Here is a 25482-nt window from a genome sequence, read left to right as displayed (position 1 = left end):
CGGGCACACTCAGCAGCAGCTGATTGTTATCATGCAGGGATACAGATAGACTCCAGGTTGCCAGAATTTGGAACAATATCCAAGTTTAAGAAGGGATGTCGCTAATTCTTTTTTTTTTTTTTTTTTTTCCAAATCCTGTGTAAAAACATGTCTGAGAGCCAGCTTTGGTCAGTAGACTAGAGATAGGGCCTGAAGATCACCAGATGTGACCTCTAATCTTAGCTGACTCCTTGCCAGTGGTGCTCCAGCAGGCCAGTTTTCACTGCACAGAAGCATTTTTCCAAACTCTTAGGAAGATAATTCATTCCTATCACATGGGAAGGCAATTGTTTTTGATAACTATGTCAGAAGTTACTTTTCTCATGTGTTGTTTTACAGCTCCTTCAAAGTCAACCTCAAGATTCATCTCTTCCTGGGTCCCCTCTGTGATGTATTCGCCTCATTTAACTCTGCTTACTGCCCTGGGTTCTCACATGCCCGTGGCTTTGTAATATTGCTTCAGGTAGTCCACATTTGTGTACCAGTTAAGGTAATAGACTAAAAAAAATGTATGTCTGAAACATAATCAAAATTTGTTTCTTCCTGTCTTATAATAGTCCTGAGTGGTTGCAGGTTGGAGAATAGGGAGGCACGAGAGGGCCTCTGCTCCACTCAGTCATTCAGGGGCTGAGGCTGCTAAGGCTGTGTCTTCTCCAACGTGTGGTTTACAAAGTGGTTATAGTTGTCTCCAACCAGTTGGCTGAAGGGAAAGAGCATGGAGGACTGTCCATGGGAAGTTTTTACGAATCAGGCCTGGAAATGACAAAACAGCATTTCTGCCCACATTCCTTTGGTTAGGATTGGGGCTTACCAGCTGCGAGGGAATCGGGGAAGTGCAGTCTGTGTGCCAGGAAGAGGAGGAGATTTTTTGGGAAGTGCCAACCAGTCTCTGACACAGCCCTCCCTTTGGATCCAAATACACATTTCATCTTCTTGCCCTCACAGAACACAATCACCTTCCCCAAGGGCAGCACCCAAAGTCCCATCCAGCTACTAGATTCAGCTCAAACTGAATGTCTAGGCAAGGCACAGGTCTGGATGTGGCTCCTAAAGGCCTGGAACTAAGATAAATTTATCTCCCCCTCCACTGACAATGCACAGTGGTGGAGCTGGGGCATGATAACTACTATAAAACTCCCACTGGAAGCACGGGGGACACACAGCAGGCCCCAGTCCTCAGCAGTTATGAAACCTTGCTGGTCAGGCATTGAGAAGGCCGCTTTGCCCTGGCGGTGGGAGAAGTTCCCTGATTAGACCCTGGTTCTGCTCTCTGGGAAGAAATCCCTGGCCCATTATTCTCCAAAGCTCTGGGCTCCTACCTCTGGGAGGTTTTCTTGTCCAGTCTCCTCCCAGGCCTCACATGAAGTGGCTGTTGGGGAGGGCACTCTCTTTGGGAGCTGTACAGCTTCAGACACCCGCTCCTCCCACTTCCAGCTCCTGCAAGCTCCAGGGCCTGAGGGTTATTTGAAAATTTCAGTAACATTTTGTTGTTATTGTTTGTCGTTTAAGTCTGGGCTGACTTGTGTTTTCCTTGGCAATAAAAGTCCCTCAAAAACCTAGTAGGATCCTCCCCTGTTTGGATCTGATCAATTCAATGTGTCAATAGTAAGATCTAGAATAATTTTCTGGACAAGATTGGGTTAGGCTGTAGTACTTTGTCTCCCCTACCTCTATCAGCTGAACAGTGAGCACCCAGAAGCCATCAGAAACCAAAAGCATATATGGGGAGTCCGTACCCTTATCCTATCTTTGCTGAAGGGGCGAAGCATCTTGTTTAACTGAAAAGTTTTAATGAGACTTTACTGCTTTATTTTATTTATTTATTTATTTTGTGTGAGGAAGATTAGCCCTGAGCTAACATCCTTTGCCAATCCTCCTCTTTTCGCTGAGGAAGATTGGCCCCAAATTTCTGCATCTTTAATTCCCTTTCCTTTAATTCCAACACCTTTAATTCCCTTTCCTTTCCACTTACAAACTGAGCTAATTCTTTCCTGAGCTCACCTTTTTCTTGAAAGCCTATGCCAAACACAGTCAAGAGCCACAGGTCACTAACCTTCTGGCTCCTCAGAGCTACACGCTCACTTAGGCACTTGGGCAGACTTCTAAGTGATCACAAGCAACAGTTGTACAAAATGTTTTGCCACTTCACGATATGGGTCTCAACCTCTCGAACCTCCAATCATTTCATCACCACCCACCACCCAACCACGGTCAATGCCATGTATTTTAGTTTTGACAGCAGCACCCCACTTCCCCCACTTCTGGGTACTCACTTCCGTATTAGTTAAGGTAAGCCACTGAAGCAAGCAGATTCTAAGATTCCTAATGGCTGAAACGACCTTGCTCATGTAACTGTGCTAGCTGGTTCTAGGTTAGTGGGAGAGGACACTCCAGAGTCATTCAGAGACCCAGGCTGACAGAGACTGTCATATCCAAGGGCACCAGGTCTTCTCTATTGGGTCAGCAGAAGGGGAAAGAGCACAGCAGATTGCTGAGAACAGCTTTCTTATGGCCAAGTCTGGCAGTGTTCCATCACTTCAGCTCTCATTCTATTGACTAAAACTTAGTTCCACAGTCACACCTAACTTCGAGGGGGTGGGAGGTGTAATTTAGCTGTGTGTCCAAGTAGAAGAGGAAATGGGCTCTAGAGAGACCAACTTGTCCCAGTTTGCCTGGGACTTTCCTGGTTTTAGCACTGAAAGTCCTACTTCCCGGGAATGCCCTCAGTCCCAGACAAACTAGTATAGTTGGTCACCCTACTTCCATGGCATCCTCTCTCTCCTTAAGGAGAGAAACTAAGTCTTCTGTTTTTTTGGTCCCCTAGTCTGCATTTACTACAAACCACTCTCAGGGCATGTATGGGCTTGACACAATAGGGCAGGTTAATTGAAATATATGTTATTCTTGGAAATTTGGGGCATACGTGATGTAACCTTTGAAGCACACACATCTTCAAACACTGTCTTTGTCCCAAAATAAGTCAGTTATAAAATGTAGTGGAGGGGGTTATACTACCATGAGGAAACGCTACTGATTTAACGAGAGTTCTTCCAAGAACTCCCAGAAATATTTTTGCCAAAGAGTTCGTCTGACAAGGAATGATTCAGGTATGTCACGTAAGGCACATTTCACCAGAAAACAAAGTTTATCTTAAAGGCAACTACTTGGGCCATCCTCAAGGGCTGGCCTGTGGCTTGTTCACTGTACTATCTCTGGCTTGTAGAAGGTACTCAATAAATGTTCTCTGAATAAATTAACACATAGTGTTAACACATAGTGTTAACCAGATAGCCCATGCCCACTTTCTCTAATCAAAAAGATGAGGTTTTTTTGTTTTGTTTTGTGCTGAAGGATGAGCTGCCACTTAGGCCAGGAGTCTGATACAGAGACAGATAAAGCAGAGAAGGGAAATTCCTGGCCTGAAGGCCATATCAGCAGAGTAGGTGTGCTTTTGTTTGGTCTGCACAGTGTCCAAAAATCAGGAATTTTCAGAGTCTGGATTTCCGGATCTTGAAAAATTGGAAGATCTGGCAACACAGTGCTTGATTCCCACATAGTAACAATCTGATGGAGCCAAGCAGCAGCTAGCCCCATTAATGTGGGGATGGGGCACGGCCTCCAACTGCCATAGTCACTACCACTTCCTGTTGTCCTACCCTCACTTCACTCAAGGAACTCCTCTGTCATATCCTACTGACATCTGTGTCCAAAACACTGGGATTAAAGCACAGGTTTATACTGTAACACTGTAGTGATTTTTGCACATTTTAAAATGGCCACTAAGCCTTCCAATAGCTGTTGATAAAGCCTGATTACTAATCCCAGTGACTTTGGGCCTGCCTGGCATTCCATAGCACTGTTTTACATAGAGCTTTTTTCCATAAGGAAATTAATTAATTAAAGATATATACCTCACTTGTAATTGTGTATTTACTTCCACCAATATGATTTTCAAACACGAACAATTCCCAACTAATCCCTTCTCTCATATTAATCAAACAGCTGCCTTTAGGTATTATTTCTTAGACACAGAAGAAACAGTGCATTTACGTCCACATTCTAAACAGCATTTTTTGTGTTTTTGTAATAAAACTTTAACAGCCACCACTATTATCAAATGCTAAATCAAAAGCTATTAGAAAATAAAACTGCCACAGCCTTATTCCTACAAAAGATACAAGATTAAATATATAAACAAACATAAGAGGATGAATGACTCAAAAATAAGAGAAAGGTTAACATTCCTTGAACACTTGCTCTGAACCTGTCTCTTTGCTTACTGCTTTCCGGCATTATCCTTACGAAAACCCTACGGAGATAGCATAGGCCCATTTTATCAGCAGGAAACAGAGACCAGTAAGCTCCCAAAAAGTTAGAATAAAATATTAAAGCCATCGTAAAAAGCAGAGGATTGTAGCATCTTATGGCAGGAGAGACTCTTCGTGATCTGATCTGACTCCTTATTTTACAGATGAGAAAGTGGGTCGGAGAGGTTCCAACCAGCCAGTTACTGCAGGGCCAGGCCTTGGCAGCCGGAAGTCTGCGCCCTCAGCAAAGCGTTCTTCTCCCCCACACTCCTGCAGGGAGCTCACCGCATGATCTGCTTCCAAGTTCCACTGGTGGGCACACTTCTCCATTTTCAGGCAATTTTATCTAAGAGGGAGGAAAATTCATTTTCTCTGCCTCCGTTTTTAATCTTTATGCCATTACTGCTGTTTGAATGAATTTGAAGTTGACGGCTAAAAACAGTCGTGTTGTCAGGCCCCTGGCAGCTTCAACTAATTTTACATAAAGCAAGGGCAGAGTAGTGTCAATTGAAATTAATTTTCATTTCTAACTTGTTATAATTAACTTTTATACATCTCGTGTAAATTTAAAATTGATTCTGGCATTACATATTCGTTACATAATGAAAAATAAATTTTTAAAGTATGCAAAAAAAGCACAGAATTACTGAGTTATGAACATTGTTAATTTGAAACAAAAAGCAGACATCTATTAAAATCATGTAAAATTCCTTGTTTCTCTTTCACTGAACAGTGGTCTCTTCCTGCTGCAATTGCTGATGTCGAGAACACCTCGTGCTGGTACAACATTCCATTCCCCTTACAAAGAATCTTTCCTGCTCCACAGAACCTGTGTGTGATATAATCAATTATATAATAACGCCAACAAAGGCCTAAGCAGGTCTGTAAGCAAGTAGTAAAAAGCCTTTTAAAATTACCTTAAATATCCTTGAATATAAGTCAATCACTTAAAATATGTTTAATTACTAAAACGAACATGTATGGCAAAACATCTTTTGATTTTAATAATTCATTATTTCACATACAATATTCAGCTCCCACAACGTCATGGAAGTCTCACACTTTTAATAAAAAGGCCCAAAACTCCATTAAATACTGGAGGAGAAAGTTCTCCATTACCTTAATGATACATTGACATAAAATTTCTGAAGTTTTCCACAATTACTACCTTTGGTATTGAGAATCTTCATTAAAAACATACAAGATGAAATGGCTAGAGATTTCTAGTCACTATAGTTTTCTTTTTAAAGGAAATGTAACTACTACATAAGTATACTTTTATTTAAGTCAAAGTTACATAACCGTCAAATTAATATGACAAAGATTTTTTTAAGTCCTCACCGAATTCCCAAAACCATCTTTACGGCCACTGCCACCAGCCTATGGCGGTCAGCAGCTTACTGCTTCAGTAGGGACTGTCCCCACACCAGTCACTTTGAGCTTTATAACACATGTCAAATTCTTTTCAAGGAGTTCTGATGTTCCATTCATCTGTCAATCTCCCACCAGCTCTACATTAGAGAAATGAAGGATTGAGAAAAGTTAAGTCCTTGTCTTGCAAGGGCCTAAATAAGCCTTGAGGCTCTGGAATGCCTGATTCCCATTGGATGGAAGAGGCTGTTGCTGGGGTCCTGGGGCAGATTATAGAGCTGATAAATCCACCCTGTTCACTTGCTGACCCTGCTCCTAGAACAGAGCGGGGCGCCCTCAGGCTTACTTCTCATGTGCCAATTCACTTTGGGATTCCATCATGCTTTTAATTTCAACCGATTTTAGTCTTAAGGAATCGATTGGGAGGGATTCCCTTGCTCATCTGGTCCCACCTCAAATCCAGTAGAGGAAACCCCTGGAATCACCCCGTCTTTTGCTCGGACATTCCCAAGAACTGGAAACTCAACCCACACTAGGAAAGACACCCCAACCTAGAGTGACTGAGTTCTTAAAGTGGAAATCAGCCTCTCTCTCTAACTTTCATCTTTTGATCCTAGAGCTGCTTATTGGGATTATACACAGAATAAGTCTCATTCCCCTCTCAACTGGTAAACATTGGAAGATTAAGACTTTCACGGACTCCTAGAACTTGAAAGCCACAGAATTAAGAGATTATCTCTTTCAATGCCCCACATCAGCCCTGAAGGGTGAAGCTACTTGTCCAGGTCACACAACTAGTCTGAAGAACTAAGCTCTTGTCTCCTTCACTATGTCTCTCTTCCCTTCCAGGCTGAAATAATGCAATGTCTATGATTCTTTGCAATGTCTTTTACTTCCACAGTCAAACCACTAGCATGTCTACTTTGTCCAACCTTTTCACCCCCTTCAGGATTTTATTAGTCAAATTGTTTTAAATTTACCTGGAAATACTTGTGGAAATGACTGCAATTATGTTAACACTGCAATATGAAAACACTTGTTTATCAACATTTTATATGCTTTATTGAAAGTTGACAAGTGCAACAGTTAAATACAGTGACACCTTACAACTGTGTAGAGAACATGCACAGAAACATATGCATATAACTACTATACAGGTACTATGCAGAAACCCCTACTGGGAAACTCATTTCATTAGCTAGAACTGATCATTTTCAAAGTATTCAACCAGCTCAATCAAAGGACTTCAGTGAACAGGGATTTACTTCAAGATACTCAGCAGCTAGAGGATTTCAGATTACACAAAGTGACTAACTGCGCCAAATTCTTAAAATTTCTTTAGGTGTGGTTTTCTTCATGTATCATTTTTTATGTAGATCTCTATATAAAAGACAATCCACACCTCTTCAGACAGCCGATGAAACATCTAAATTTCAATCTGTACAACCTAAATAGTAGTTACAGTCCTCTATGGTACAAAAGTTACACTACATACACAAATATACAATAAACAAAACAACCTTCCTAGTAAGATAGCCTAGGTCCCAGCTACCTGTCACCATTTAGTCACTCTAATAGTGTGTCATCCATTGTTTCAGAAAGAGGCACAGTACTAGTTTTTTATGGATTTTGGTGACAGTCGTCAACTTGTACAATGAACTGTTTCCCCTCATTTTAGGTGAGACTATGTATCAGTCTTTACTTCTACCTCCTTTTCAAGGTCCTCCTGGGGGAGGAGAGGAGAGAGGAAAGTCCAGTGGAGCTCCACTGCTTCGTAACCCCAGGTAGCACGCTAAGTGCACGCTAAGTGCAAGCAGGAGAGAACGCCTAGAAGGGGAGGTGGGGAGCAGGGAGGACATGGAAAGGCACACAGCTCCTCAGCGTGAATTAAACCATTTCTCACATGTCTGGCAAGCTGCACAAGGTCCCAGTACATCCATGCTAATTCTGTGACTAACCTTTAATTCACCCAACTAAGAAATTTCTTCAAGCCAAAAGCCTATGAGAGTTTAATACTGGAAAAAAGAGATAATGGCATGTCAGTCTCACGTCTCTTTTGCAGCGAGCAATGAAATGGGTGACTGTGGAGGCGAATCCCCCCAGTACATCTTCTCTGGTCTGTTCAGTTCAGACAGCAGCAGCCAGTTCTGCAGGCGCACAGGAGGCTATGCAGTTGGTCCTGAGCCCTGGGACGCTGGCTGGGCCGGGGGCTGTGTGGTCCCCTGTGACTGTGTGGTGGCAGGGGGGGAGCCAGTCTGCAGCTGGGCCTGAAACTGGGCAAGCTGCTCAGGACTGGCCAGTGTCTTCAGCAGATTGTTTTCCTGCTCCAACTGGGAATTTTTCTCTATTAGTTCTTTGATTTGCTCTTTGAGGACCTCCACTTCCTCTCTAACAGCATACATCAAATGGCTTTTCACCAGATCCTGAAAGGAAGAGAAATAAAAATGTTAACTTACTATTTCCCAGGACTCTGAATCTCTAAAGCATTATTTTACATGGGTTTCCTATTTACATATCTTGCCTTTAGAGTTCATTTAAAGGCACTTGGGGAAATCTGCTGAATACAACCCACACTGTACAGTACTTAAGTGTAACGTATAAGTAATCAAGCTTTTTAAAAGTCTATGCTTTCTTTGCAGCTGTGAGCCAGGAATGCATACGGTCAGGTTTCCTATTCCAGATGGGAAAACACACTGGGGCTCTGGGTCTCCGGCCCGGAGGCTGGCCGCCGGGATGTCCAGGCCCGCCCGCAGGAACTCAGCCGCTTCCCCGCCCCCAAGTCCCTCCCTCCGCCCGCCGGACCGCCTCCCTCAGCACCGGCTGCAGCCAGTTCCTACAGAGCGTGTTGCCGCATTTTCCTCCCTCCACCCCGACCGCCCCCATTTCCCGATTAAGCTGACATCACAGAAACCTGGGCAGACGTCGCAGCCAATGGGAGCTCGAGTTATTTATAGCTCCGAATTAAAGGTTCAGAGTTTGCCTAGCAACAGTGGGCAGAGAATCCCGTGAGAAGAGCCACAGGCGCTGCTCCAATAACAAAGAACGGCCAAGGCGGAAATAAAAAATAGGAGAAATCCAGGCGCAGGCTGAGAAGACAAAACTTTTCTCCGATTCTTCTTCCTTGTGCAGTCGCCCACATCACTGGGGATCCGTTTGTGCACGGTCTAAAGAGCCTTGCCCCGAGATCCCACTTCTGGGGCCCTCCTCCCGCCCACCGGTGCCCTAGTAAACCTTAGGATTCCTAGGCAAGCCACATCGCTAGCGATGTGCCCACAACCGAAGGACAAGCAGGGCCAGCGCTTCCCTAGCAATTCCCCAGGAAAAAGGGACACCTCTGCAAAAACCCCGACGTTATATGAAATGGGTCCGGGGGAAAAAAGAACATTTAATACCCTCAGGGCCCCTTCTTTCTCCATAGCAGCCGTGATATGTGGCTTCATGCTGGCAGAGTGGAGACAGTGCCGGCATTTCTCAACGTAGGAAGAGCAACCATCATCTTAACTATGGATGCACTGGTTCCATCCTAAGACATCGCGCTTTCTGTTCCGTGCCCACATTTAGTACAAATGATTTTTAATCAGTACATACCATAGCTTGCTCGATTTTGTTGTCAATAGCTACCACACTTGCACCAGAAGAGCTGGAAAAGAGGGGGGAGGGAATCGATAAATGAAATTTATCTTAAACATCCAAGACAAAAAAAGGATTTCCCAATTCTGCGATGTTACTAGCATCATTTTTTGAATATTCTTTAACGCTATGTAATATATTACCCTCCAGAAGACACCAGCCATTCTTACTAACGAATATCCAGACGTTTCCCTATTTTAGTGAGCCACAAAGGGCTAAATTACATAATGTGGTAAAAGCCTATTCTTTGGCCAGACCTGCGAAAAGAAGGCTATTCTCAATATTTCGAAAAGCAACATCCATGTCACCGTAGTCTCTCAGCAATGGACAAAGGAATTCGCCTGGCTATCTTTCACCTGCATTACTACAAGTATCTCACGAGTAAATTTAAAGAAACTGTCCCAGCCGACATTTACCTATTGTCAAGTCTCACAGAGGCGTTTTCAGTCCCCAGCAAGGATGACAAGAAGGAAATTGAAAAATGTCTCAGTTGGTAAACTCCTAGATCCATCGCCACTGGTCTACACCATTGGGATTTCATGCAATTGCAGCCAAAAACACCCTCGCAGAAAAAAAGAGGGAATAACAGCAGTCTTGTTTGTGCTAGATAAAAACCTTCTAGCTTTCTGCAGCTCAGAGAGAAACAGAAAACAGCAGCCCTAATTTAAAGAAACCTGGCTTCTGAGGCTTGGCGATTCCGGAAAGATGCGGATCCCACTGCTGTACGAAAAAGACTCCCAGGTCGGCAACCGGGTTCCACTAAGCTCTAAAGCAAGACTCGGGACTCGGTGCAAAATATAGGCAGGGAAGAGCCGCGCTGATTGGCCAGCACACTATTGGAACCGCCCCCTTCTCCCTTCCCCGCCCTCCTCCCGCTTCCCCGCCTTCCTCCCCACCCCCAGCCTCCCGATCCCGCTCTTCGGGTGGGTTGGCCCAGGCCGCACTCAGAGGGGCTGGGGTACGGAGCCGCCTTCAACAGCCTCGGAAAGCCGGACTACTGCTTCAGCAGAAGACGTCAAGGGTCCCTGAAAAATACGATTGGGGCCCCGCACGTGCTTACGTTTAAGGAGTCAGACCCCGTCCCTGGAGCTGCCTGTCCCCGCGGCTGCCACGCTGAGAGCTTCCTATTTGCAACCAGAACCGTCTGAGCTACTGGGCATGCCCAGTCCCACCGAGGAGCTCGAGTGTCTGGATTTCAATTATCTAGTTCTTATAGGCAGCAGTAATGGGAGGATTTTATAGGCGATTTTATTTATAAAGATAATAACCATACTGTAATAATACTTTTTTAAAAAAGCTAGTGAGTTTTAGAGAGAAAAGTAACATTTGCTTTTTGAGAAATACTGCCTTTCCATGAATTTATTAATTGTAGAAACAAAACAAAAAAACTACATATTCATTGCTAGGCATATATATATTAAGGTAAAAAGGAGTCCACCAGATGAAATCAAGTGGATCTTCCCAAAATGTCCCCAGAGCCATAAACCTTAAAATCGCATCTTCCCTCTTCTTCCATTTATAGCAAGAAAAGTCAATCCACAGGTTGAAGCCTACGTAGATTTATTTTCAGTAAGTCGCTTAAGGCAAGTTTTTGGAAGTTAAGTGGCAATCCCTATAAGTCTCAATCCCATGAGTTTTCTTATATCAGAAAGACTGAAATATTGTAAAGTATGTATTTCACTCTTATGGCCACACTAAACAAATAATTCCCTTCTCCAAACTAAAATCAAGAGCTCTGGGTGTAAAATAGCTTAACCCGTTACATAATTTCCTCTGCTAATTTAAAATATTTGCAAGGATACATCAATTGAGGCTATAATTTAATATACTAAAAATCTAAGGCCTTAAATTTGCTTATTTTAGATTATAAAGTGTGCAATTCAGTACATTTAAGAAGGCAAATTTAACCTCTACAATACTGCCCTCTAATGGCATAATCCTATAAAACCAGAAACAGACAAAACCTACAAATAATAAGGGCGATTTCCCTAATCCATAAGCAAGTTGTATCATCACAAATAATTCCAACATAAAATCTGACCACAGAACGAACATATATATGTATATATTCTATTTACACACATACATACACACACACACAATCTTGTCTTTTCTCAAATAAGTATTCTCCCTCAAGCAGCATCTTTTAATTCAGGAAATTTTAATTGCCATTGGAGCCTTTCAGACATTGTTTTAAGTGGACCCAATGCTGGCAGGGAGCATTTGGTTTCAGAAATTGTCCAAAGTGATTAGGAACAAAATTAGTGAACGTGGTAGATGATGAAAAGGGAAATTCTCTTTTGAGTTAAAAACCAAAGTGTGACTAACTTATAAAGCAATAACATTCTTTTTTATTATAAGGTCCATATTATTCTCCAAATTTTAAGGCTTTGCTTTTGAATAACAAAGAAAATTTATTAGGATATTTATAATTTACAAAACTTAAACTTATCTCATAGAAATTTATTTGAAGAAGCCACTCATTTTCAGTAAAAAGAAACAAAGTAAGTAGAAGCTTAAAAATCATAATAATTTGGGAAGCAAGCATATGGTTCCTATGTCTGTGAACGTTAGGCAGAATTATTTACTACATAATAGTTTCTATATTTTGAAAGATAAAGTTAGTCACTAAAACTGTGTAATTAAGTCAATTTACATATTTAACTAACTACACAAGAAAAGTTATTAAAGAAAGCATCATCTTAAACTGTAAAGAAGAGTTTAAAAAAACAAAACTCTAAGGTCATATAAAGAAATAAATTTGAAATTCTCAGCTGAATTTTAAGATTACTGAATTAACTAAATTTTATTCATGATGGTCTTGAACACAGAAAGAAAGAAATTGGTTATGTTTCCATTTCATTCACTTCAACTGATCATCCACTGTATTAAGCTAGAGAAGTGAATATAAGCAACCACAGTCTGTTTAACCCGTATCCCTACAGAGGGACATTATGGTCATACCTTTTAAATTAAATAAAATTGCAAAAAACACCCTGGTACATACATCCTTGAACATTCGTGTATATATTTCTGGAGAATTTGCAGGGCCAAAGAATATAGAACAAAAAACCGATTAGAAATCCATTTCTTTTCATATCTTTCATATAAATGTGCTAGATTTCTTTAAAACTAGATTTGTATATGAAAACTTAAAAAAGATAATTTGAAAAAGAAGGCAAAGGAATTGGAGGAAAGCTCCATGGAGGAAAACCCATGGGTCAGAAATGTCTTAGGCACAAATGGCTAGAATTACTCTCAAAGATTCTTCTCTTTGCCAGACAGAACATCTGTGAGTCTAGTACCTAGTCAGAGCTCAACAAAGACTAGCTAATAGGACAGGGAAAACACTACTGTGCCTCCAGGAGAGACCCCCTAAAGGTGTGGATGATAACAGCTGTCTTGAGGCACTGGGCAGAGATCAGGCCTCAGTCCAGTGGGAACCTGGATCATAGCAAACAGGCTGGACATTTGAGACTGGGGTGTTTTTTGTTGTTGTTTTTCTGTTTTGTTTTGCCTAAGAGCCTTTTTACCTGGATTCCAATTCAATCACCGTTGCATATCAGTAGCATGAATGCCAGGATATGAGAAGAAGAGCAGGGGCAGGGCCCGTGTCTCTAATTCAGTAACACCTGCTTTTCTTCCAAACTTGATCTGACTTGGCCAATACAGGTACAGTTGGAGATCTACCACTCAAATAGGACTTCCTATTTCTCCCTCTGTCCAAACTCCTTGCAAATCTAAAGTGACTGCCAGGGAAGAGGCTACAGCATATCACCCTGTGCCTGACCAAATCACTGTTGTTGAGGGACAGCCAGGTCCTTCCCCCTTCCTAGTTGCCTCTCACTAGGCCTTGGGAGCAGAGTTACCAGGTTTAGCAAATGAAACTACAGGACTCCAAGTTAAAGGTGAATTACAGATAAACAACAAATAATGTTTTAGTGTTGGGTCCCATCCACTGTCAGAAAAAGAAGCAATTCCAAAGAAATCAAAACAAGAAAATTCAACCACATTTTAAATTTCCTTGATCACCACAGAAAAGTTGGAAAATCAAGTTGAGGAAATCTTCCAAAAAGTAGAACAAAAGAAAAAGAGACGGAATTGAGAAATAAACTCTAAGACACTAAAAAGATGAATCCAGGAGGTCTTAACATCAAAACAGGATGAATCCCAAAAACATAGGACAGAGGGAAGGAAATAAATTAATTTAAGGATTTTTCCAGAACTGAAGGGCACAAGTCTCCAGATTAAATGAGATGACCAAATGCGACCACAATAAATGAAAAAAGCCCTACACCAAAGCAAAAATCATGAAACTAAAGATCACTTGGGACAGAGAAAATCCTAAAAGCTTCCAAACAGAAATCATAAGTTACAAACACAGCAATTAGTATCAGAATGGTTTTGCTGGCTGAAAGAAAACAATGGAGAAATTATCTTTAAAATTCTGAGAGAAAAAGGTTTTTCATTTGGCCAAATCATCATTTAAGTATAAAGATAGAGGGGCCAGCCCGGTGGCGTAGTGGTTAAGTGCGCGTGCTCCGCTGTGGAGGCCCAGGGTTTGCTGGTTCGGATCCTGGGCACGCACCGCCACACCGCTTGTCAAGCCATGCTGTGGCGGCGTCCCATATAAAGTAGAGGAAGATGCACACGGGTGTTAGCCCAGGGCCAATCTTCCTCAGCAAAAAGAGGACTGGCAACAGATGTTAGCTCAGGGGTGATCTTCCTCACACACAAAAAAAAAAAAAGTGTAAAGGTAGAATAAAAACCATTTCAGACATTTCAGACACCAAAATGGAGGAGCAAATCAAGAAAAAGGGTTAAGCAAGATGAATACGTTCTAGAGATCTGCTGTACAATCTTGTTCCTGTAGACAACAATATTGTGTTGTATGCTTAAAACTTTGTTAAGAGGGTGGATCTCAAGTTAAGTGTTCTTACCACCATAAAATAAAAAAAAAAAAAGAAATATTGTATATTCCAAAAGAAAAAAGAAGTCATGGGAAACATGAACCAGGGAGAGAAGGAAGGGAATCTCAGAATGACAGCTGCCAAGCAAGCCTAAGCAGCAACTAGTGTGTAATGGTGTAGGAAGATGGCAGCCTTTGAGAGGAAGAGCTTCAGTAGGAACAAACAGAGACATGATCTAACACATCTGAGCATCTGCAAGAGGCAGGGGTGCTATAGACAGGTATATGACAGGTCTAATGGAGCAATTAGATAAGTTCAAAGATGGTTTTCAGAAAACAAAAGCAAGAAAAAAATGGTATGCTTATAAATAAAATTTACAGGACTACATTAATTTTAAAATTTTTATTGGTTTAACTTTAAAAAGTTAACTTTATGGGGGCCGGCCCCATGGCCTAGTGGTTAAGTTCGGCATGCTCTGCTTTGGTGGCCCAGGTTCAGTTTCCAGGCGTGGACCTACACCACTCGTCGGCAGCCGCCCACATACAAAATAGAGGAAGACTGGTATAGATGTTAGCTCAGGGCGAATCTTCCTTAAGCGAAAAGAGGAAGACTGGCACAGATGTTACCTCAGGGCGAATCTTCCTCAGTGAGAGAAAAAGGTTAACTTTACTGGGAAGGTGGTGGGAAGAAAAAAATGTGTGATAAGAATGGTTTAAAAGTGCAAAATCCTAATCTACTACAGGTTGATTATAAAATACCTAAAATTGAAAAAGCAAGAAATAACAGTATAAACATATTACATAGACATGTATAGCCAGATATGAGAAAACATAAAAATTAAAAGTGGCTGCCTCTGAGGAATAGACAGGGGGACTGAAAAAAGGGGACTGCTAATATCTTTTTTCCTACTCACTCTATTTGATCTTTAGGTGTGTACAGGTGTTGCTTTGATTAAAAAAACATTTTAAAGTGAAAGAGAGAGAGTGGGATCTGCAGAGGGTTCCTCTGTTCCCAGGCTAAGCTGAGCACTTCTAAGCACGTGGGGCGAGGAGATGACCCGAGGGAAACAGCCACAAAAGAAGCAGGCAGAACAATTTTTGGAAACTACACAGGGTCAGGAATAGCTGGTGTTTCCACGACTCTGAGTAAAAACACCTTGTAATCACAGGCCACCAGATGTTCAGAAGGATGCTGCCAAAGAAGTGGGGAAAAATTAGTTCTAGACTGAAGGGTGTTTTGGGCTTGGGTAAACCATGTTTAAAAGGAAGGCTTGAAAAGATCAAACTGTTTCCAAGTAACTTAATTTTGTCCCAAAACAAAGTTCAAGGATATTAAATAAAATACAGTTAGCATCCAATAATTCACAATGTCTGGCATCCAATGAAAAGTACCAGGCATACAAACAAGCAGGGAAATATGACTCATAATAAAGAGAAAAATCAATCAATCAAAATGACCCAGATATGACAAAGATGATATAATTTGTAGACAAGGACACTTAAACAACTATTATACCTGTATTTTATATGGTCAAGAAGGTAGATGAAATCATTAGCATATGAAGTTGAGGCATGGAAGGTATAAAGAAAACCCAAATTAGATATTTGGAGATGAAAAAAAAAATGTTTGAGAAGAAAAATACACTGCATGGGATTAACAGCAGATGAGACGGGGCAGAAGAAATATTAGTGATCTATTAGCAACAGAAACTATCCAAAATAAAACAGAGAGAAAAAAAAACAAAAAAAAGAACAAAATAAGAAAAGAAGCAAGCAACACTGAACTATAAGGCAATTTCAAGCAACCAAATATATCTTTAGTGAAGTCCCTAAAGAAGAGAAGAGGAAAAGAGAGGAAAAATATTTGCAGAAATAATGGCAATTTTCTCGAAATTTTATCAAACCAATAAATCTACAGATCTAAGAAGCCAAACAAACCTCAAGCAGGAGAATTGTGAAGGAAACTACAAGGTGTATCATAATCAAATCGTTTAAAATCAGTGATAAAGAGAAAATTTTAAAAGCCTCCAGAGAAAAGAACTAGGTTATACACAGAGCAGCAAAGATAAGAATGATAGCCGACTTCTGGCGGGAAATAATGCTAGACAGAAGGCAGTGCAGCAACATCTTTAAAGTGCTGAAAGAAAAAAATCCTGTCAACCTACAATTCTACGTCCAGCGAAAGTATCTGTCAAAAATGAAGACAGAATTCATTCTTTTTCAGACATACAAAAGCTGGAAGACCTGCCCTATAAGAAATTTTAAAGTAAGTCCTTCAGGACCGGCCCTGTGGCTTCGCAGTTAAATGCGCGCGCTCCGCTACTGGCGGCCCGGGTTTGGATCCCAGGCGCGCACTGACGCACCACTTGTCCGGCCATGCTGAGGCCGCGTCCCACATACAGCAACTAGAAGGATGTGAAGCTATGACATACAACTATCTGCTGGGGCTTTGGGGCAAAAAAAAAAAAGGAGGAGGATTGGCAATAGATGTTAGCTCAGAGCTGGTCTTCCTCAGCAAAGAGGAGGATTAGCATGGATGTTAGCTCAGGGCTGATCTTCCTCACTAAAAAAAAAAAAAAAGTAAGTCCTTCAGGCAGAAGGAAAATGACACCAAATGGAAATCGAGATCTACAGAAAAGAATGAACAGCACCAGAAATGGTCATTACGTGGTTAAATACAAAATTTTTTCCCTAACTATTTAAATCTCTTTTGAAAGATAACTGACTATTTAAAGCAAAAATAATAACAATGTATGGGAGGAGGCAGGGTTATAACATATGTAGAAGTAAAATGTATGATGAAAATAGAACGCAGGCCACGAGGAGGAAGGAAGGTAACTGCTGTAAAGTTCTTATGTTACTCAAAAGTAGACCATGATAAGGTAAAGATGTATACTACAAACTCTAAAACAACAACAGAAATAACAATGCAAAGGGTCATAGCTAATAAGCCAATACACGAGATAAAATGGAATCATAAGAAAATACACAATCTAAAAGAAGGTAGCATAAGAGGAAAAGGGGAATAAAGAACAGAATAAAAAATAAATAAGATAGTAGATTTAAAACAACTATAGCAATAATCACATTAAATTTAAGGGTCTCAATTAAGCACCTTAGTTAAAAGGTAGAGATTGTCAGACTGGATAAAAAAAGCAAGACACAACTATATGCTGCCTATAATAAATATATTTTAAATATAAAGGCACAAATAGGTAAATAAGAGAATAAAGAAGATATTCTATGTTAACAATAATCAAAATGCTGAAGGGGCTATATTATTCATACAAAGTGGACTGCAGAGCAAAAATCACTACATAACGAATAAACGGTCAATTGATCAAAAAGTCATAAAAATCCTAAATGTTTATAGGCTGATAAACATACATACAGAGCTTCAAAATACATGAAGCAAAAACTGAATTACAAGGCGAAATAGAAAAATCTACAAATAAATTGGAGTTTTCAACAATCTTCTCACAATAATTGAAAGAAAAAGTAAGCAGAAAATAAGGACATAGAACACTTGAATAACACTGTCAACCACTCGACCTAATTGGTTTTTGTAGAACATTCCATCCATTAACAGCAGGATACACATTCTTTTCAATGGAATTGAATTGGAATTTTTACCACACATGGAATTTTTACCAAGATAGATCATATTCTGAGCCATAAATTGTCTCAATAAATGTAAAAGAATTCAGATCATACAAAGTATATTCTCTGAGCACAATGGAATTAAATTAGAAATCAATTACAAAAAGTTATCTGGAAAATCTCTAAATATTTGTAAATAAAATAACATCTAAATAATGCATGGGTCAAATAAGTAATCAAAAGGGAAATCAGAAAGTATTTTGAACTGAATAAAAATAAAAACATGGCATATCAAATTTATTTTAATAAATTTAACAATTTAGAAGAAATGAAAAAATTCCTAGAAAGACACAAACTACTAAAACTCACTGGAGGAGAAATAGATAATTTAAATAGCCCTATATCTATTTAAAAATTTTGTAGTTTAAAATCTTCCTACACCAAAACCTCAGGCCCAGATGGATACACTGGTGAATCTTACTAAACATTTAAGGAAGAAATAATACCAATTCTACACAAACTTTTCCAGAAAATTGAAGAGAAGAAAACCTTCCCAACTCATTCTATGAGGCTAGCATTTCCCTAATACTAAAATAAGACAAAGACATTATAAAAGAAAAAACTAAAAAGAAAACTACAAACCATTAGCCCTAATGAACATAGATGCAAAAATTCTTAACAAAATTTTAGCAAATTGAATCCAACTACTGTATATATAAAAAGAGTAATAAATACATGCTTACCAAATGGCATTTATCCTGAGGATGCAAGGTAAACAGTTGAAAAATCTATCAATGTGATTCACCCTATCAACAGACTAAAGACGACAAATTATAGGATCATCTCAAGAGATGCAGAAAAAGCGATTTGACAAAATTCAACATCCATTCATGATAAAACCTTTTGGCAAAATAGGAATTGAAGGGAATTTCCTCAACCTGATAAAAGGCATGTACAAAATTCATTTGGCTGACATCATACTTCATGGTAAAAGAATGAATGTGTTCCCCTTAAGATTGGAAACAAGGCAAGAATGGACACTCAGCACTTCTATTCAATATCATACTGGATGGAGGTAACAGCCAGGCAGTAGGAGGGAGAAAGAAAAAAGGAAGGAAGGGAGGGAGGGAGGAAGGAAGAAAGAAAAGGCATCCAGATTTGAAAGAAAAAACTAAAACTATCTCTATTCACAGAAAATATGATTGTTTATGTAGAAAATCCCAAAGAATCCACAAATAAACTACTAGAACTAACAAGAAGCATGTTTATCAAGGTCACAGAATGTAAGTTTGATATAGAAAAATCAATTGTATTTCTATATATTAGCATGAACAATTAAAAATTAAAATTTTAAAAAGTTCCATTTACAACTTCATAAAAATACCTGAAATAGGTATAATCTAACAAAATATGTACAAGATCTGTATGCTGAAAACCATAAAACACTGATGAAAGAAATCAAAGAGAACCAAATAAATGGTGAGATATTACCGTATTCGTTGATTGAAAGACTCAATTGTTAGTCGATTTCCCCTACTATCAACTAATGTATAGATCCAACGTAATCCCAATCAAAATCCCAGCAAGACTTTTCATAGAAAATGACAAAGTGATTCTAAAATTTATATGTAAAGGCAAAGGAACTGGAATAACCAAAACAATTTTAAAAAAACAAAGGTGAAGGACTTGTACTACCTGATCTCAAGACTCTCTGTAAAGCCACTCTCATCAAAATAGTCTGGTATTGGTAAAAGGACAGATGTACAGAGCAATGGAACAGAACAGAGAGGTCAGAAATAAATCCACACATATATAGCAAATTGATTTTCAACAAAGACATAAAGGTGATTCAATGCAGAAAGATAGTCTTTTCAACAAGTAGCGCTAGAACAAATGGATAGACACATACAAAACAAAAACAAACTCAACTTGACCCATTCCTCTCACCACATGAAATATTAACTTAAAATGGATCATAGACCTCAATGTAAAATCCCAAACCATAAAAATTCTGTAAGAAAAATGGGAAAAATCTTCGGGACCTTGGATTAGGCAAAGAGTTCTTAGATACGATACCAAAAGCAACAATCTATAAAAGAAAAATTCAATAAACTGGACTTTATCAAAATGAAGAATTTTTGTTTCCTGAAAGATGTTGTAAGAATGAAAAGATAAACTATAGACTGGAATTAAATATTGCAAGTCACATATCTGATAAAGGATATATATATATCCAGAATATATAAAGAACTTTCAAAACTCAATAGCAAGAAAACAAACAACCCAATAAAAAAAAATAGGCAAAAGACACTTTATCCAAAAAGATATATAGATGGTAAATAAGCACGTGGAAAAATGCCAAACATCATTAATCATTACAGAAATGCAAACTAAAACCATAATGAGATACCACTACGTTATCTATGTATCTATGATACATACCTATCACAATGGCTAAAACAAAATAAAAAAATTAAACCTAAAAATAGTAACTGTTGACAAGACTGCAGAGCAACTGGAATGCTCATATATTGATGGTGGGAATGTAAATGGTAAAACCACTTTGCAAAACAGTTTAGCAGTTGCTTGTAAAGTTAGACACTTTCCATAAAACCCAATAATCCCAAGACAAGTTATTAAGTGGAATGAAAATTATATTCTCATAAAAATCTGGACATGAATGTTCTGAGTGGCTTTATCATAATCACTCAAAAACGGAGGCAATCCAAATGTCACTCAACTGGAGAAAAGATAAACCGTGATACCTCTATACAATGGAATACTACTCAGCAATAAAAAGAAATGAACTGATACACCTAGCAACATGAATGAATCTCAGATATATTATGGTAAGTAAAAGAAACCAGGCTCAAAAGGTTGCAAACTGTATGATTCCACTTATATGACATTCTAGAAAAGGCAAAACTATAGGGACAGAAAACAGATCAGAACTTGTCAAAGTCTTAGGTAAGAGAGGGGAGGTTTTGGTGGGTGATAGATCTTTCATATCTTGATTGTGGTGACGGTACAACCACTGTTTGTGTTTGTCAAAACTTGTAGAACTGTATACCAAAAAGGAGAAACTTTACTGCATGTAAATTATACTTTTAAAAAAGTGAAAGAAAATAAGTGCCTGCCTCTAGGCAGCAGACTGGGGAGGAAAAAAAAAAAACTACTACTAATATTTTTTTCTATTAGCTCTATTTGATCTTTATATATGCACGGTTTTTTTTATTGTGGTAAAAATCATATAACCTAAAATTTACCAACTTAATCACAAAGTATATTCATATTGTAAAACAGATCTCCAGAACTTCTTCATCTTGCAACTCTGAAACTATACCCATTAAACAGCTCCTTTTTGTCCCTTCCTCCCAGCCCCAGTGACCACCATTCTACTTTCTGTTTCTATGAATTTGACTACTTTAGCTACCTGTACATGTATTATTTTGATTTAAAATATTTAAAGTAAAAGCAAAGAAAAAAAAAGCTATTAAAAAAGTTATAATACAAAGACTTGAATACTTTCATTGAAGTGACCTAAAAATGCCTATTTTATAACTAATTGCTCTATAATCATATGACATGTATTACTGGGTTTGAATTTTAAACTATAATTTTGCTTTGTTCTTAAAGCTGTAGAGTTTGTTGGTGATTAACCTGCCAGAGAACTCACTCAGCTGTATTGATAGTACAGGTTCCCTAAATCCCATATTAATGTTAAAAGACAACAAATAAATGCTTGCTTAGTGTGAGAATTTCAAAAACCCTAATGAAATGAAATTTAAATATAAACTTTTATTTAATTATACATATATATATTGCATAAGGCTCTCTGTAAATATTTTTCTGTATATTTTCCTCTAAACATTTACGATTAGTTTTAAATCATTGTTACAATTCTAGAAACAATTTCTTGTTCTCCCATATCTGTCTGTACATGCCTCTATTTCTTTGCCTTATTTAACATAACTACTAATTCCAAAAAAATGCCCATATGCTAAAAACACTCAATGCCTTTAAGCAATAGGATTCAAATAGTTAACATTCCTTTCTTTTATTTTATCTTCATGAAAATAATAAGCTTCTCAAAGCCAAATTTCTTTATAAATTACGACTTGTGCTTAACAGTGGTAGATTATGAAAATCAGGAGCCACGGGCAAAAAGGGCATCACAGATCTAGAAGCCAAATGGTATTCTATACAAAACAGCTGAAGAAGAGCAATTTGTCCTGATTGTGATTTTCTACTTCAAGAATCTCATGCAAGTCTCCTACCAAAAATGACTACTATTTCTATTTTACTTTTGCATAGCTATGGAAAATGGATGCTTCAAGCTCTTCTTTTACTTTTTAAAAGTAACTAGCTACTTTAAGCTAATTTTTCATGTTAAATTCCAGAAGACAACAATGATAAGCAATATAGAAAGAAAAGCCAGTAGGATCTAGACTAACCATTGTTCTATGCATACAGAACCTGTGAGGATCATTAGAGTTGGTCCTTGGGTGATCCTAAAACAATCAGAGGAAGCTCAACTCAACAGAGTTATTCACAAAGGTGAAGATAAATTCAAGAGTATTATACAGCTACTCAACTTCTAATGCAGTACAGACTAACTGGAAAAGATTAACAAACTGGAAAAGATAACTAACTCGGTGTGTGCTACGGGCACAGTGAGTGTTTAATAAAAACCTTCTGCTTTGATCAAGGGACACATTTCCATATTATCTTCTCTCTGGACTCCAGCTCTGTGACTTCAGTGGGGCCTGAAAGTTTCTTTAATTGATCTATTCAGAATTTTAGAGCTGCATGGACCTTAGAAATCATGTAGTTCTAACTTGCGTATTCTGTAGGTTTCGAAACGGAAGCTCAAAGATATTGCATGTTTTGTCCAGGGCTTATCTGATTAATTACGATGGGGCACAGAACCAATTTCTAATTCCTCTAGACATGGAGACCAGGAATTCCAGATCCACATCTATGGATCTAAACTAAGGAATATTAGAGCTGGAAGAGGAGAGAGATCATAAAGTAGAGATCCCTCCTCTTGATCTTAATGGAAAGTTAGTAATCATCAAAAGCGGCCCATTTTACAGATGAAGATACGAGCTGGGAGTCTGTGTGGAGACCAAAGCCCTCAGAGACCCATGCTGCGTAGGAGCCAGGCAGCCTGGCTGCAGGGTTTCTAGGCCTTGTCCTGAGTAGAGGTGTTGAGCTCTTGGTGAAAGCTGGCCCTCTAGAGCTTCGTGTTATGAGATTATGATGCTGGAGAGGCTGATGCGCACTCAGATCAGTCCCAGTGCCAGCAAGTTCCAGTCTGAGAAGGTGCTTTACAGCCACTGGAAGGAGGTCCTGGTGGTGAAGGAGCCTCACCACAGACACACAGACAGACCGCTGACAGGCACATTACTCTGTGAACGTGGCTAAGCCAGATTTTCAAACCATGCTTTCATAAGCTCTGGTGGTTCCTTGGAGAGTCCTCAAGAGCTGTGAGGAGAAGGGCCAAAGGGAATCCAAGTGGACCAGAGAGAATGATGCTCACTCATAAAGAAGGAAAGCAGGCTGTGTCCCCAACGCTGTGGCCAGGAATAAGAGGAGAAAATCGCCTTCACCAGAGATCACTCTGAGAACCTCTGTGGCTTCCCAGTACAGTCCCCACAGATCTTGACTCTTACTGGTCATCACCTGGGATCTCCTTCCCACTCTTACCCAGACTGTGATTCTGACATTGCTATGTTCTTTGTAATTCACAATTAAGTATGAGTAAGAAGATGACATACTGAAAATAATAAAGTACTGAGTGGGTTACTAAGGTCAATGGAGTGGGAAATATAAATTTACAATGATCATTAGGGTCACTTTTTAGTATTTAAACTTGCTGCCAACTACAGTAAAAGAAATGGTCACTGTAATACATCTTAGCTAGAAGGATACAAACTAGAATAAAAAACTTTTCTATAGATTAGCTCTTCAGGCATTCCTTCATTCACTTATTCATATTTATTCAACACTGAGCACCCATGAAAGGCCAGGAACTTCAGGATTAGCACTAAAATTATCAAGATGAACAAGACACAGTCCTTGCTTTCAGTCACCCCGGGGCAGTGGCAGAGGGTGGGGGAGAGGAAGACATGTGATATCTGTATCATTTGGGTATATAAAAAGAATGTTGGTTAGCAGAAAGAAGCCAGGGGACGTTTCCAAGAGCAGAAGACTCTGCCTCTGGGCCTTGAAAACAAGTAGGAGTTGTCCAGTCGGACTACAAAGCACAAAGAGCATGAGACCACACCATGAAAAGGGACTGGCCAGGCAAAACCAGCATGAAGCGGCATGCTGAGTTCAGACACTTACCAGTAGTTGAGTGTGGCTAGGGAGTAGGAAGTTGGGGGTTAGTGGTGGGAGGTGTAGAGAGAAGGAAAAATGGTTGAACACAGGCTGGGGTCTCATAGGCCCTGTGATGGAGACTAGACTTTAGTCTGAGGGCAACAGGGGTCCACATAAAAGGGTTTTAAGCAGGCAAGTGATGTAATGGGTTTTGTGTTTTAGCAAGGTCACCCAGACCACAATGTTCAAGACTAAAGGAGATGGGACTTGGAGTAAAAGGAAGGAGACAGTGAGGGCCAGAACCAAGGAGGGTAAAGGAGACAGAGAGAAAGGGGGGATAAATTCAAAGGATATCTGGGAGATTGAACTGACAGGACTGGCTTGTGTGAGGTAAGGGAGGCAGGAATACTCCCAGGCTTCTGGATTAAGTGAATGGCTGGAAGGTGATGCCGCTCACCAGGATGACACTGCAGTTAGGGAGAGGAACTGGTTCTGGGAAATGACACTGATAGGACACCCTAGGCAGTGGAAAATATGGTTTTGGAACTTAGGAGAGATGTGGCTTGAGAAAAATATTTGTACGTTGTTAGGTAACAGTAAATAGCTGTGGGAATGGTGAGATGACCTCAGGAATGTATAAGGGAAAGAGATGGTGGAGCTGAGAGGTCGCATGCCATTGGGGCAGCCATTCAGCATGGCAAAGACCCCTGAGTTTTCCTTGGCTCTAGTGGACACCACAGAAGGTAGCTAGGCTTGAGCCCTTTAGTAAGAACTTTATCTGGGAGAGTAGCGTACTGGATTAGGAAATCAAGAAGCAAGAGGATGAAGGTGATTTGACTATGGAGGGGGTGGGGAATAAAGAGATCAGGTCAATCTCCAGTGCCAAGGGTTCTCCAAACAACCACCAAGTGTGTCCTATGCGAGAGCCCACATGTGAATGGCGGCCTCACAGAAAGAGCCAACGGTCAGTCAGACAGAGACAGACAGAAAAGCAGCTACAACCAACACACAGACGTGAGATACTGCAGCAGCTGACACACAGAGACTTCTGCCTCTCTGTTCTTCCTACCCACCCAATGCTAGTGCACTACTTACTGAGAAGAGAAGGGGAAGCACGTGAGAGCCCAACAATATCCTGCCCCCAAGGTGCCAGGATCCAGACTAAGTTTTGTTTGTTTGTTTGTTTTTACTTTTAGGGTTGCGAATGGGCAGAGAAGAGAGCTTTGAACCTGACATGAAAGTCCAGGCTCAACATGAGAAGAACTGAGTTTTAAAACACCGTGACTGTTTAAATAACCAAAA

General features: G+C 39.7%; 1 protein-coding gene across 6 annotated transcripts in view; it reads right to left on the bottom strand.

Annotated features, from left to right (window-relative positions):
* Positions 1-7520: 7520 nt before the first annotated feature.
* Positions 7521-25482, bottom strand: part of TSC22D1 (TSC22 domain family member 1) — a 132944-nt gene continuing 114982 nt past the window's right edge. For 4 of the 6 annotated variants that reach the window (XM_058548205.1, XM_058548212.1, XM_058548211.1 and 1 more), the window contains 2 exons: positions 9306-9357; positions 7521-8140 (listed from right to left, as the gene is read on the bottom strand). In XM_058548205.1, the coding sequence (XP_058404188.1) occupies positions 7883-8140; positions 9306-9357 (310 nt within the window). In that variant the 3' untranslated portion in view covers positions 7521-7882. Of the gene's footprint in view, positions 8141-9305; positions 9358-9763; positions 10116-10407; positions 10434-25482 lie in introns of those variants that run through there. The other 2 variants (XM_058548217.1, XM_058548215.1) reach the window with 2 other exon arrangements.

Source organism: Diceros bicornis, chromosome 9 (assembly GCF_020826845.1).
Source record: "Diceros bicornis minor isolate mBicDic1 chromosome 9, mDicBic1.mat.cur, whole genome shotgun sequence".
Taxonomy (NCBI): Eukaryota; Metazoa; Chordata; class Mammalia; order Perissodactyla; family Rhinocerotidae; genus Diceros; species Diceros bicornis.
The sequence above is the reverse complement of the archived record's forward strand: the minus strand, read 5'-3'. Positions and strand labels throughout refer to the sequence as shown.